The sequence below is a fragment of the Antennarius striatus genome, chromosome 22 (assembly GCF_040054535.1).
Source record: "Antennarius striatus isolate MH-2024 chromosome 22, ASM4005453v1, whole genome shotgun sequence".
Lineage (NCBI taxonomy): Eukaryota > Metazoa > Chordata > Actinopteri > Lophiiformes > Antennariidae > Antennarius > Antennarius striatus.
Genome location: NC_090797.1, coordinates 5,681,727 through 5,694,682, shown reverse-complemented (window position 1 = coordinate 5,694,682; position 12,956 = coordinate 5,681,727). Strand labels below are relative to the sequence as shown.

Below are 12,956 nucleotides of genomic sequence, written 5' to 3'. Positions count from 1 at the left end.
AGGGTAAGACATTGAAAAATCATTACTTATTAATTATTAACATCACGGACATTTATGTGCAGCACATTAGAATGTGGTTTCATGCATTTCATTTCTGGTTTGATTTCACTGGAGTATTTCCCACCTGTCTTTTCTCTTGTCCGTTCTCTGGTCGTCCATCTCTAGGTTTGTCAAACCAGTCTGTTTCTTCCCGCCGAAGGTGGTAGGCTTCAAGGACAAAAACAAGTCATACTTAAGAACCAGCATGAGTCCCTGGACTATTTTCCTCCTACTAGGTAGGATATGTTTCTTCATATAAGGGGAGTCACATGCCAGTATGAGAATTGAAATCATGAAACATCAATGATTTAGATTAAAAAAATTGAGGGAAAAAGGGTTGGAGAAAGTGTTTTTCATTAGTATTAAAAGTAATCTTTTAAAATGAATCTTGAGAGTGAATAAACTCATTATCAGTACATATGCATAGTGGAATAATAACCTATAGTGTGTTAAATCTTTTATGAATGTAAATGTTGGGTATGCAAATTATCGACTTTATTCTTCATCCCATTTTTTTTAGAAAGGGATGCTTCTTCCAAAACAATAAGTATGTATTTATTTCAGGATGTATAGAAAATAATTTCAATGTGTTTTAATATGTATCCAAAATCTCCCAAACATTTCATTTTCAAGTAATTGTGAAACATGCATTTGAGTTGTGGTGCAGGTTAATACAGTACATTAGCTTATGGATGCCTGGAGAACTGAACTAATACTCTACCATTGGTTGCATCGTCTCTGTTCAAAGCCATCAGGGATTCACTTAAAGCTGGAATCAAGGCAAATGGGTTTACATTGCAAAATAATGGGATTCATATGAATTTATTCACACAGTTATTTCTTCTATTTAGACAATTACAATGTATGAAATATATGATTCACAAAGATAAACAATGACACATCCACTAGAATTTGAAATTGTTAAGACCATGACATCAATTTTCAGGAAAACATCGTCTTCAGGATGGAAACTAACCATGTCATTGTTGATTTACTGTAACTTCACACTGCTCTAAGTGATGATGGCTTAGAATAAAATATCCATCTATCAATCAAAAGTGAAACAAATTAGTTGACATATGCTCAGGAGTTGATTAAAAGAACCAGAACTGTACTGTTCTTGTTTTCTTTTTTGTTGTTGTTGTTGATTATTATTCATTTTATAATAAAAAATACAGAAAATAATGAGCCATAATGATGTTATTTTCACTGGTGTGGCCGGAAATGCGTTATAAATAAAGGTTATAGAAAGGTCAGATATATTCCATGCAACATAAAGTTACTGATGTATCACAATACATATGACAAGTATGCAAGACAAGACATGCATGTTAAATGGTTATATTTATTGTGCACATTTAAGGGTTGCAACTGATGAGAAAAGTACATTCAAGGTCCAGCTACCGTGAAAATATTATCTTACATTATTATTTCTACTATTGTTCAAATTTGGTAACTTTTTCATCTTGCGTCTGGTTTTACATTTTAAATTTACCCTTAAAAATATTTAAACACTTAGATTTGACAAAATACACAATTATTAACTAATATAAACAGTATAGTTCAACTTTATAGTCCAAAAATATAATCCATGTATGAATGGTTACAAAATTTGAGTAATTACTAAATAACTGGGTCGGCTTACGGTATTTTGTACCAATTATGTAAATTTTGTTAGTGGGGAGGCACTGTTCATAGTCTTATTTTCAAGAAAATTTTTAGAAATCTAACCTAAATTTTAACTTTTCTGCTATTGAGGCCATGTATGATTAACAGACATGATTTGAAAGAATGAACAGATCTTTCTAAAGTGGAAACAGCTACAAATTAAAATAAAAAAAAACAAAAACATATTGCCAGAAAAATAGATATTGCTATTTGATGTTGGAAACATCCTACAAAATGTAGCTGTAACAGAAAATTAGACTATGTGGTATCATGCAGTGAACAACTTTGGGTAAATGGTACACAGCATCTGGAATGCAGTCAGAACGGTGCATGCATCAAAATACATTAAGCACATATGGGATATTGAAAAAATTTTACACAGACACGCATGCATAGCAGGTATCAACTGATTGACCAAAGTACTGTCACCAGAAATCAGAAGATTCATTCACCAAAGTTAGGGTTAAATACAAAAACAGACACATGCAGAGTTTTAACAACTACACAAAAGCTAAAGATTGTACATAATATCAAATGGAAACAAGGAAACAATAACCAGACACTCAAGGATGAAACATTTAGAAGGAAAAGAGTGTCAATGTGACAAGTCTGTCCTTTACCTTCACTATCTGACATGGTGCCCTGCAGGTCATCCAATAGCACATAACCCCTACCCCTGGTTGGTTCTTCCCTGATATGTTGCTGCTGTTGAGAGTCCTGCAAGGAGAGACAGGAACCAAACTGGTCCCTGGAATCAGCTGAAATGGGAGGCAGAGGTCCCGCTGATGCACGTGCCATGCCCATAGGCTGCCCGACAGGGCTCAACGGACTCTCCTCCTCAGAGTTTTGTGCCACTATGGGAATGCGGCCACGCCCGCTTTGGACAATGGGGAGGCTGGTGGGTTTTGTGCGACCAGAAGGGGTTTGAAAGCTAAGTCCATCTCCTGATGCTTCACCATCTCCTTTAAGTCTCAGTGAAGAGCTGGAAGGGTCTCTTTTTATAGACAAATCCAGGCCATAGCAAGATGTGGGCCTGGATGATGGTCTTGAGCGACTACCACTAGGATAAGCAGAGTCCAAACCTAAGCTCTGACCCAAGTTTAATGACCCAGCCAAGTTGGCACCCAATGTAGATCCAAGGTATTTTTGCTGGTCTGCTATATTCTTACGGAGGCCAAAGGTAATTTCATCCTGCGAAAGCCTGCTAGATCTTGTAGCTACACTGGTAGACCCAAGATAGCTGGTATAGTCTGTTTCTAAGCCTCTGTTGTCTGTAATAGAGGAATACTTGGTGGAGATTTTAGGATCTAACAGTGGAGTTTTATGTTTTTGGTACAACATGGATGCTGGAAGTTGTTTAGCTGCCTGCTTCTCAAGAGTAAGACGACTGATGCTGTACTTATCTGACTTTGGATAGTGTCTTTGGGAGTAACCAGAAATGCTTGAACTTGGGGCATAATAATGCTGGGAGAGACCAGTTAATTGCTCTAAGTTGTCTGTTCCAGTACTTCTTCTAAACTCTTGCTTAAGCTGTTGCTTCAGGAGTTTAAGTTCATAGGGTTCCTCCATTGTATCCTCTTCATCAGGGGTCTTTCCAAATGTATGAAGTCTGGAAGTAGATCCCAGATAGTCAGTAGACCCAAGATCGGCAGCGCTTCTGCGCAGCAGCTTCTCTGCCTTAGCCAGCTCCCTTTCAGCTAAACTATAGGATGAAGACAACCCCGTGGAGCCCTTGGCGAGTTCGGCAGCATCTTCTAACAACATGTAACTTCGAGGTGTATGGTGATCCACATCTGTGTAATAGGAATCAGAGACAGCTGACATGGGGGTACGTGTTAAACTCCCCACGTCCAAGGCCCTGAGGTCAAGGTGGTTGCCATACTTGTCATACTTGACTCCCAGGTACGCTGAAGATGTAGGATCAGGCTGGCGGCTAATAACTTCATATTTAGTAGCATCCAGCTCGGAAAGGAGGGCTGCTTGTCTAGCAGCTTTCTCTTGCAACAAGAGCATCTGGTGATAACTCTGCTGCTGAGAGCTAGTCAGTGAGGGGACCGAGGAGTAGATTGAGTGAGACTGGTATGACTGGGGAGTCTGGTAGAGAGACTGCTGGTATTGGCTTTGAGGGTATTGGTACTGGGAGTATTTTCCATACTCATGCTTGGTCTGAGGTGGGACAAATTCATCCAATTCTGATTGTGGAGCTGTCCTGGGGCGCTCAATACCATGATCCTCAATCTCTTCATCTTCTGCACCACTTCGCCCACCTCTAGTTTCTCTGATGTTACTAACCTCACTGTCTGACATGTAGTCTCTGTCATCAGCAACACTCTGCAAATAGGCCCTTTCCCTCTTCTCTCTTTCTTTCAGTAGCACGTCTTTTCTACGATTGATACCCATCTCCAAGTACCTAAGCTTGGCATCAATCTCTTTCTCCTCCTCATCCAATTCTGCTTGTCTCTTGCGGAGCTTAGAGGATTCACGCTCCACCAGATCTAGCTCACGATCAATGTCTTGAAGAATTTTGGCACGTGCCATGTTGGAATTGCGGCACATTCTTCGGCGAGCAGAGCCAGTGTTGTATGCTGTCTGGCCAGCAGTTGTTGATTCATCCTCTGATGGTGGATTAGGAAGAGTCCGCTTCACTTTCTTTTGAGTACCTGTCGGTGTTCCACCTGACCCCTTCCCCTGTATGAAAAATAAAATTCATCAGAACTGTTGTAATTCAAACACTTCTCTCAATCTCCAAAATTAATTGAGGTGGTTAGGGTTTTCTTTGTTAACATATTGTTGAGAAAAAGACAAAAAAATAAAATTCAGCATGATGGCTAAATAATCTAGGATTTCATAATACTGTAAAACCGGGAAGGGAAAAGAAGACTCATTCCAGATTATCTATCATTGCAGTATACGTATATTGAGTGTATGAAAGTTTATTAGAAAATAATGTTTAGTCTTTTCCCATAAAATATAATAATTCTACACTACAATTGGAGTTTTAGAATAATTACTTTTGGAAGCAATGTACTTCTGTGGTCTATAGATCTTTGACAGCTCAATATTTTAATGCAAACTCAGCTTATTTTCCATCATGTTGGGTATGTTTGAGAATTGCCCTAGCAGAAAACTGTCTTCTATAACAAAAAAGGGCACATTAAGCAGTTTAAAATCACAGCAATCCTGGTATCTGCAAAGTAACATGAATGCCAAGCAATATGGTGTACAGGCTTACTCATGAAAACAAAAAGAGAAAATGTAAACTGTTTCTTTAGGGCTGGAAATTAAAAGGAAGAATGAACATCAGATCAATTTAGTCAAAGAAAGTAGATTTTTTGGTGTCTATACAGGACAGATATTTCCTGGTGTGAATAAGATCAAATTTGTTATCTACATCGACATATTTAGAATAATGTACCTGAAAAATCTTTGCCATAGTATTTTATCACTGATGTTCTTTTATATTTGTATAAATGAAAGTTATATTTGTAGTACTCACAGTATAGTTATCACTGTACTGAGTGCCAGATGTTACCCTCTCTTCTCCAGTTGGACTCATGGGCTTAGGGTCAGACATGGATCTCTGCATGGATTTTGGTCCCCTTGGACTTCCTGGGGAAACTTTTGATGGATCATCACTTCCTTTTAGCTTTTGTGGGCTTGTGTCACCCAGTGACTTCTCATAAGACACAAACTCGAGGGATTTACTAGGTGATATACAGGGCGAAACGGGGGAATAGAGCACTTTGGGAGATTTAGGAGGAGCTCGAAGTGTAGAGGAATCAACTTTCAGGTTAGGAGGATGATCTATTTCTAAAGGGGTAGGTCTTTTCTTTGGTGAGGTCCTTTCAGTGTCCGATAGCTCCAATCTACTGTCCATTCTAATGCTCCCGTCTGCATCTGTTTGGATAGAAATTTCAGTGTGGGCTTGTAGAGACATCTCTGAGTGTCCAGCTCTATCCCCTCTGGCAGTACGTGGACGACTTTGTCTGCTTCTGTTCTGAGCTTCCCATTCATCTTGGTCCTCATCATCAGTCTGCACACAACTGTCAACACTCTTTTTTGCACTTCTCTTTTTTCTTCCTGCTGCATAAGCGTTACTGACTGTTTCATCTTCTTCATCTGTCTGGCAGCCACTGTCCGTGATCTTTCGGGCCAGCACTGTGCCATCAGGTCCTAAGACAATGGCCTCCTGCAATCCATGTCCTGTTATGTCCCCACCTGGGTACATCTGTCGAAACTTTTGCTCTTCCAATTGTTGGCGCAGTTGTTCTTGGAGTCTCTGTATCTGCTCAAGCTGCTGCTGTTGCTGAGCATAGGTTTCTTTCTGCATCATAAGGTGAGCCTGTCTTTCCTCTTCTTGTTGGGTCAGGATTTGTTGCTTCATGGCTTGAAGTTCCTCCAATTCCTTCTGTACCATGATCTGTTCTTGCTCTCGAAACCTCTGAATTTCCTGGCGCTCCCATTCTAATTCCTCAGCCAAACGCTGCTGCTTGAGTTTCTCCATCTCTAGCCTCTCACGTTCTGCCTGATACTGGTCATCCCCAGGAACCATTGGTGAAGATAAAGCCTCAAGTGAAGCAGCTATGGCTTCCAAGGATGCATCAGTATAGCTGTCAAGCGATAAAGAGGTTGTTGCTGTGCTGACAGCAAAGGCAGAAGTAGTGCCGCCCCTAGAGAGCTCTAGATTGAGGGGAGCACTGTCTTGTTCGTCTACTGCAGCAGTGGAGATGGTGGATAGGAAGCTGTGGGACCGTGTTAGTGGAACATTTTGGAGATCGGACAAAGAGGGCATGGTGTCACTCGTATGCATACCTGACAGGGTGTTGTATGTTGTACTAAAGATTGACCCAGGTTGTGTCGTAATGGCATATGTAGATGGTATTGGTGCTGCAACAGAGGAATACACCACCCCATTTGATGACCTCAAAACACTGTTTGTACCAAAGAGTGTACCCACAGCACTTGTGACTCTGGATTGGGAATAAGGTGGACTTGTCATTCCAGTGTAAGTCCCTTTCTTGGAGTAGTCAACAGCTTCACCTGTCAAAAGTCAAAAATATCAGTTAAGTCCAAATAATGTAGACTTTGTCAAGATGGAAGCAAGCCATGACGTATTCAACTTACAAAAAAGGAGGAAAAGAAAAAATAACTCCAATGTCGAGAATGCAACAACAATATAACATACAAGATGCAGACGCATGCAAAAATAGTGTGAAGATTGAACAAAAAATTAACTGTCCATGCCAAAGAAAAATAGAAATTAAAAACAAACCAAAAAAAAAAAAGTCACGTTATCCATGAATGAGCAGAGGCAGCTCAAAATGACATTTAAGTGACAGGTCTGCAATGTCACTCCACTGACCTGTATCAGAAATCTTTGCAGAGGTAAGATCTACTGCACCCTCTGTTGTGAAATTATAGCTATTCTTGCTCTTATAAAAGAACAAGCCAGCTTCTGCAAGGTTAGTGTCTGACATTGATGGTTTAATCCCACCGAATCCTCTCATGCCATAAGGTGATCTGTCATACTGGTAATGGTCATCACGATATCCAAAACGGTCCTCAGGCAATGGTGTGGCAGGTTGTTGAGAAGTGCAACTTCCGGCAAATGGGAGCTTGTACACAACATCACAGCATACAGTTCGCTTTCCTGCCGTGAGATCCACTGGTATGCCATCATTGTCTGTGATGACAGCTGTGGCCACTTCTGCAGAAGCAGCATCCATTGATACTATAGTGTTGAATGATTTTGCTGTGCTAAGGTCAACAGCTCCTGCCACTGTGGACGTACTTGTACTTAACCCATTGGCAACGCTTGCAATAGAAGTCGGGTTAATAGTGACAGGGTTGGTCTGGAAAGTCCCTCCACCTGTGCTTGATCCAACCGAGAGGTTAATAGGGATCTCTGTACCAACTTGATAAGGGGGCTGAGAATCAATTGGTCTGTATATAATTTGAGAAACAGGTTCAAATGTTTTGTTTTTTGTTAGCTGAAGGGGCAATGAAGATACTTGAGGAATGGCTACATTATTAGATTGCTGGATTGTGGCAGCACAGGTTACAATGGTGATGCTATCGGTCATTATAGATACAGTAGATGATTCAGTACTTAGGTTGACCACTGGTGATTGCACTGCACTGTTCTGACGGTTAGCGTCATTTGAAAAAAACTGATGTCTTGCCTCTGTACCAGCAGACAGATCAACACCATTCATATCTGACTCAGGGTCCCCCTTCATAGTCCTGAGATCGACCACTTCAGAGGGTTGAATTGCCTGTCCATTCTGAGTTGCCAGTTGGGGCTTAGATTTCTCTATTGTCATTGGGATACCATTTGCTCTTGGAGCTGGTACTGGTGGTGCTGTTCTTTCATGTACAACAGAGACTAGGGTCCTTTGCACTTCTGTGGTGACCACCTGACTGATCAAATTAGGCGTAACCACAGGTGACTGTGCTGAGGCAGAAATAGCCTCAATGATGTGACAAGAACTAGAGACATGTTTCTCTGGGCCACATATCTCTTGACTTTCAATAGATTCTGTGACACGAGTGTATGCCAGAGGTACCCTTGTTGTTTGAGGAGAAAGTGGTGGTTGATGCTGATGTGGATATGTCTGAGGTTGAGACAGTGGTTGGTGATAACTTTGGGGGTGATCTTGGCGTGAAGGAGATGCTGGGCCAGGGCTGGAGGGAGCTTGGGTTGAGACACTGTCTACAGGAGAACTGGGCTGAGATGGCAGTGTGATGACCACATATGTGTCACGCAGATTCCTTGCATATCTTGGAGAAGAAGGAGACTTTGGTGAGGGTTGAAATGGTTTGCTTTCAGAAGAAGGGCTAAGATTGAGGGCTATTTCAGTCGGGCCTGTAGGAAGTACAGTTGGTCTCGGTGGAAGGGCAGCGGCATGGGCAGGAGAAGAAGGCTGTGAGGCAGGCTTTGGGGCAATTGGTGGCTTGACACATTGTCCTGGTCTACTATCCCCAATCCCAACAGGAATGGTTGGCTTTGGGGGAACAGGAGGGGGAACATGAGGTTTGTACACTGGTATACCCGCTTGTCTTGTGGATGGTCCTTGGGCCGTAGTAGTAATGGCCTCTTCTTCTGACCTGACTGGAATTGTTGAAGCCTGAGGTGGAAGAGGAACTGGAGGTTTCCTTGGAAAAACGGTAGGTTTTGGTGGGGTGGGAGGAGGCAGTGGTGGTGCAATAGGTACTTCTGCTTTATCCTGAGAATTAGCCTTAAGTTGAATGCTAGGCTTAGGGGGTACTGGTGGGGCAGTTGACACTACGCTGGGAATACTGGGTGTGTACTGAGGAACTGTAGGCAAAGGTGATACACTGGCAATCACATGCGTTGATGTTCTTGGGAGTGCACCAGATAAATCCACAAGGTCAGCCTGGGATTCCGGAAATGTGGCATGAGTTTGATTATCCAATTCAGATGACAGGGATGGCTCTGAAACCTTTGTCACAAGCTCCGTTTGCATGGCTGATGTTGTGTCTGATACTGCAGTTGTCCCCTCTTCTGTTTTGCTAATACTCTCATCATCAGAAGACAACTCTCCTGAAGAGCACTGCGTCACTTTTAAGTCTGGGATGGGATGGAGTGCCCTTCTAGAAGCAATGGCTTCCACGTCTGGCTCCTGTTGAGTTGGGCTAGTTCCAGGAGTCAGCACTCTTTTCATTAGCTCTTCATAGGCAGTTTCAGCATCCAACAATGGTTTTCCATCTTTGCCTGATGTGACTGTACTGCTTTTGGAGAGGATGTTCTCAGGAGGATGCAAGATAATTTCTGGGTTAGTACTTTCATTTTGGGGCTGCATCTTTTGATATTCCTGCTCCAGCTGCATGAACTCTTTCCTTTTCTTTATCATGTCCTCATAAACTTCATCTGGAGATCTTAGCTTTTTGGGCTGAGCAGGAACAACCATCTTTTCTGGCTCCACAAAATCAGCGTTTGAATTGTCTATGAGAGATGAATAGGCGTAGTCTTCAATGAGCATGCCACCATAAAGGGACTCTTTTCCTGGTTGAATCTCAGCTTTGTCAGCAGTTGGAGATGTAGCCCTCAAAATGATTTCTTCATAAGCCTCATCAGCAGATTTCAATGTTTTCTTCTGTGGTTTATTAGTTTCTTGATCTGTTGGGGAGTGAAGAGATACTGATGTTGGCAGTTTATATGTTTTCTGGACTGCTGCAATCTTTGCAGCATGAATTTCAAAACCTTCGGGATCTGAATCAATACTGGGAGAGAAATCAGAGCAGGATGATCTTCTGATCTCCTCCATTTCAGCCTCTTGCCTCAGTTCTTCTGTTGGTGAGGCATCTTCAATGGGGGACAGGTTGCTTGGTGTTGATTTTGGATGCTCTCGCCTCCTCTGTGCTCGAATTTCTTCTTTGTCCTTCTTGGACTTTTTCCCTGAGCCTTTCTGTTTTTCTTGCTCCCTAAGGAGCTCCTCTTCTTCCCGTAATTCTTCTTCTTCAGAAGAGTCTTCAATAGTTGGTAGTATTTGACCAGTTTGTCTGTGTTTGGCTTTCCTGTGTTGTTTGCTTTCACCAGAACGACCATGACTGGGACTGCTACTGTCACTATCTTCATCCAGTGATGAGATGGATGTTGGAGATGTCCCAGGAGTGAAACTGGATGCATGTAGACTCGAAGACCCCTCACCTCGAGAACGATCATCTGGAGAGTCAGTAAGGCTTTCCATTTCTAGCTCTCCATCATCAATAGGTAAATGTATAGAGCTGCTGGTTGTATTGAGCTCCATTGTTTGGAATTTGCGAACTGCAGTACCAGTCTGAAACTCCTGGTCTTTTATTTCCTCTTCTTTGTCTTTGTCGGGTTTATCCACAGACACCTCGATTTGCTTTTCTTCATCATCTGGACTTATAGTGCTTTTCTTTGTAAGACGCCTGGCTTTCCCTGATGCGCTCCTCTGTCCAGCCTCGATTTTTTTCTGTTCCATTTTTTTCTTCTCATCCTCTCTTATCTTGCGGTGGATTGAATTTTCCTCATCAGATGGGGAAGCATCCTCGTTCTCACTCATTTCCATTATCTGTTTTCTTATGAATTCTTCATCATCACCTGACATTGGACTTTCCTTTCCAAAGCTTTCACTGCTATCATCAAGGGAATCAGCTCTGACATCCATGGGCACTAGTAGCTTTTTCTTTGTCGTACCTTTGGTAGAAAGTTCTCTATCATCCTCTGAGCTAGGTGAGTCAGGCGAGAGAGGAAGCACCTCTAATTTCCGTCTGTTCTTCAGGGTGTCTGTTAATTTCTCCTCATCCTTTGGTTGCGTGGTTGCCTGCGCCTCAAGAATAGGAAGGACAGTGCTTTCCAATTTTGCTAGGTCTGATGGGCTGGTAGGACTGCCCTCCTTGGCACCTATTTCTCCTAGCTCTTTCAAGGTCTCAATTGATTTGACCTGTTGATTTGAGAGAAGACAATGTTATCAGACGACACAATAAAGAAAAATGTAACTTCAGTATGCTTGTTACATGTGCATATGTCGCATTTTGAGGACTAACAAGTGAGAATCTAAGAGACAAATATTTTGACTGAAACCCATTAGTTAAAAATGTGTATTTTTTTTCCAGTACCTCAGACATTCCCATTTACAAAAACATCAATATCCCTACATATACAGTATTTTCAAATATAGGAGGAATAAAATTTGAAAGATAATAGAGTATATAATCTACCACCACATATGCTAAGTACTATTGTCACCTCAAAGACTGCATCTTCATCATTGGACTTTCTCAGAAGCTGAGCTGCAGTCCGTGGTTCCTCTGTATTATTCTTCTCCTTTGGGGTTTTATCGTCTTCACTTACTACAGAGACTGGGATTTCAGGTTCTACTGGGGTTGAAACTACTGATACAAACACACCTCCATTTTCAAACGCTGTCTCTGCTTTTTCAGCTTTCTTTGATATTGTGTTTTTTCCAACATCTAGCAGCACTCTGCCGTCTTTGTCACAGGATTTGCTTGATTCTGATCCTGAAATAGGATCATGGATATCACCTACAACAAGCTGTGCTGCATTTTTGTCTTGCTGTTCTTCCTTTTCTTTGATTAATATTTTTCGGGCTGTGACTTTCTCCAGCAGTTTGTCTTCTCTGTCAGTCAGAACTAATATCTCTTTCTCTATTTCATGTTGATTTTCAGCACTACTGTTTGCCTTCCTTGAATCAGTTTCTGTGTCAACCTCACAGGATTTAACTCTGATTTGTGGCTCCATGGTGAAATCTGACACGATCTCTACAGCTGATATTGACTCTGTAACACTGCCCTTATCATCAGACATTACAACTGCTCTCTGAAATGTATCGTCTGCTTTTAATATTGTTACAGGAGGGGTTTGCTTCTCCTCTTTATGCACTGGGGTTTCTTTAGAAACAGCAGTGTCAAGCTCTTTGGCATTTTCTGGTTCTTTCTGCTCTATTACTGGATAAGCATTCCCTGTGTCAGTAGAGGAGGGAGTGGGAGCCGATTCTGCTTTATTAACCTTATTCTCCTGAGCTTTCTTGTTATTTTCCATCTTCATTGTTTCCCGTTCAGTTGCTTTTCCTTCAACAGCATTCCCTTCATCAGCTTTTAACTTGTTAGCCCTCTCCGCTGGATTATTCTGAATTCCCTCCTCTTCAACTGCTTTGCTATTAGAGGATTCATTCTCAATTCCTGCTTTCTCAATAATATTGCCCTCATTTTTCTCTATTTTGGTGGGTTCCTCACCAACATTTTTTACATCAGCATTGTCTTTCATCACTTTTGTCTCAGCCAATGCTTCCACATGAATCTTTCCAGATATTTCCTGTTCAGCAATGTCCCCGTCAATATCAGCTTTTTCAAAAACTTTACTACCAAACTTTTTCTCCTCTTCAGCTCTCTCTGGAGCTTTGGTTTCTTCTTGAACTAAAGTAATAGGAAGTGAAGTACTTACTGAATGATGTGGAGCATGTTGCTCTGTGGATTTGTTTTCAACCTTATTAGTGAGACTTTCCTCCTGTGAAGCTGAGACATAATGTTCGTGGACATTGATATTGCCAACAGGAGCTCTTTCTAGAACCTCAACTGGACAAGGAGAAACACCTCCCTTCTCAGAAGTAATTTCTAAGTTCACATCAGGTGCAACGCTGTCGCTCTCCAGATTTTTTGTGACGTGCTTGCTATTAAAAACTGTGTTTTCTGTATCTAATATAGTTTGACCTGCTGCAGTATTACCTATCTGAGGATGCGCG

General features: G+C 41.6%; 1 protein-coding gene across 1 annotated transcript in view; it reads right to left on the bottom strand.

The window, feature by feature from the left end:
• Positions 1-12,956, bottom strand: part of pcloa (piccolo presynaptic cytomatrix protein a) — a 46,120-nt gene that overhangs the window by 15,553 nt on the left and 17,611 nt on the right. The window contains exons 5-9 of the mRNA XM_068306897.1: positions 7,070-11,138; positions 5,204-6,747; positions 2,328-4,395; positions 761-808; positions 125-207 (exon numbers count right to left, since the gene is read on the bottom strand). Coding sequence (XP_068162998.1) covers positions 125-207; positions 761-808; positions 2,328-4,395; positions 5,204-6,747; positions 7,070-11,138 — 7,812 coding nt within the window. The remainder of the gene's footprint in view (positions 1-124; positions 208-760; positions 809-2,327; positions 4,396-5,203; positions 6,748-7,069; positions 11,139-12,956) is intronic.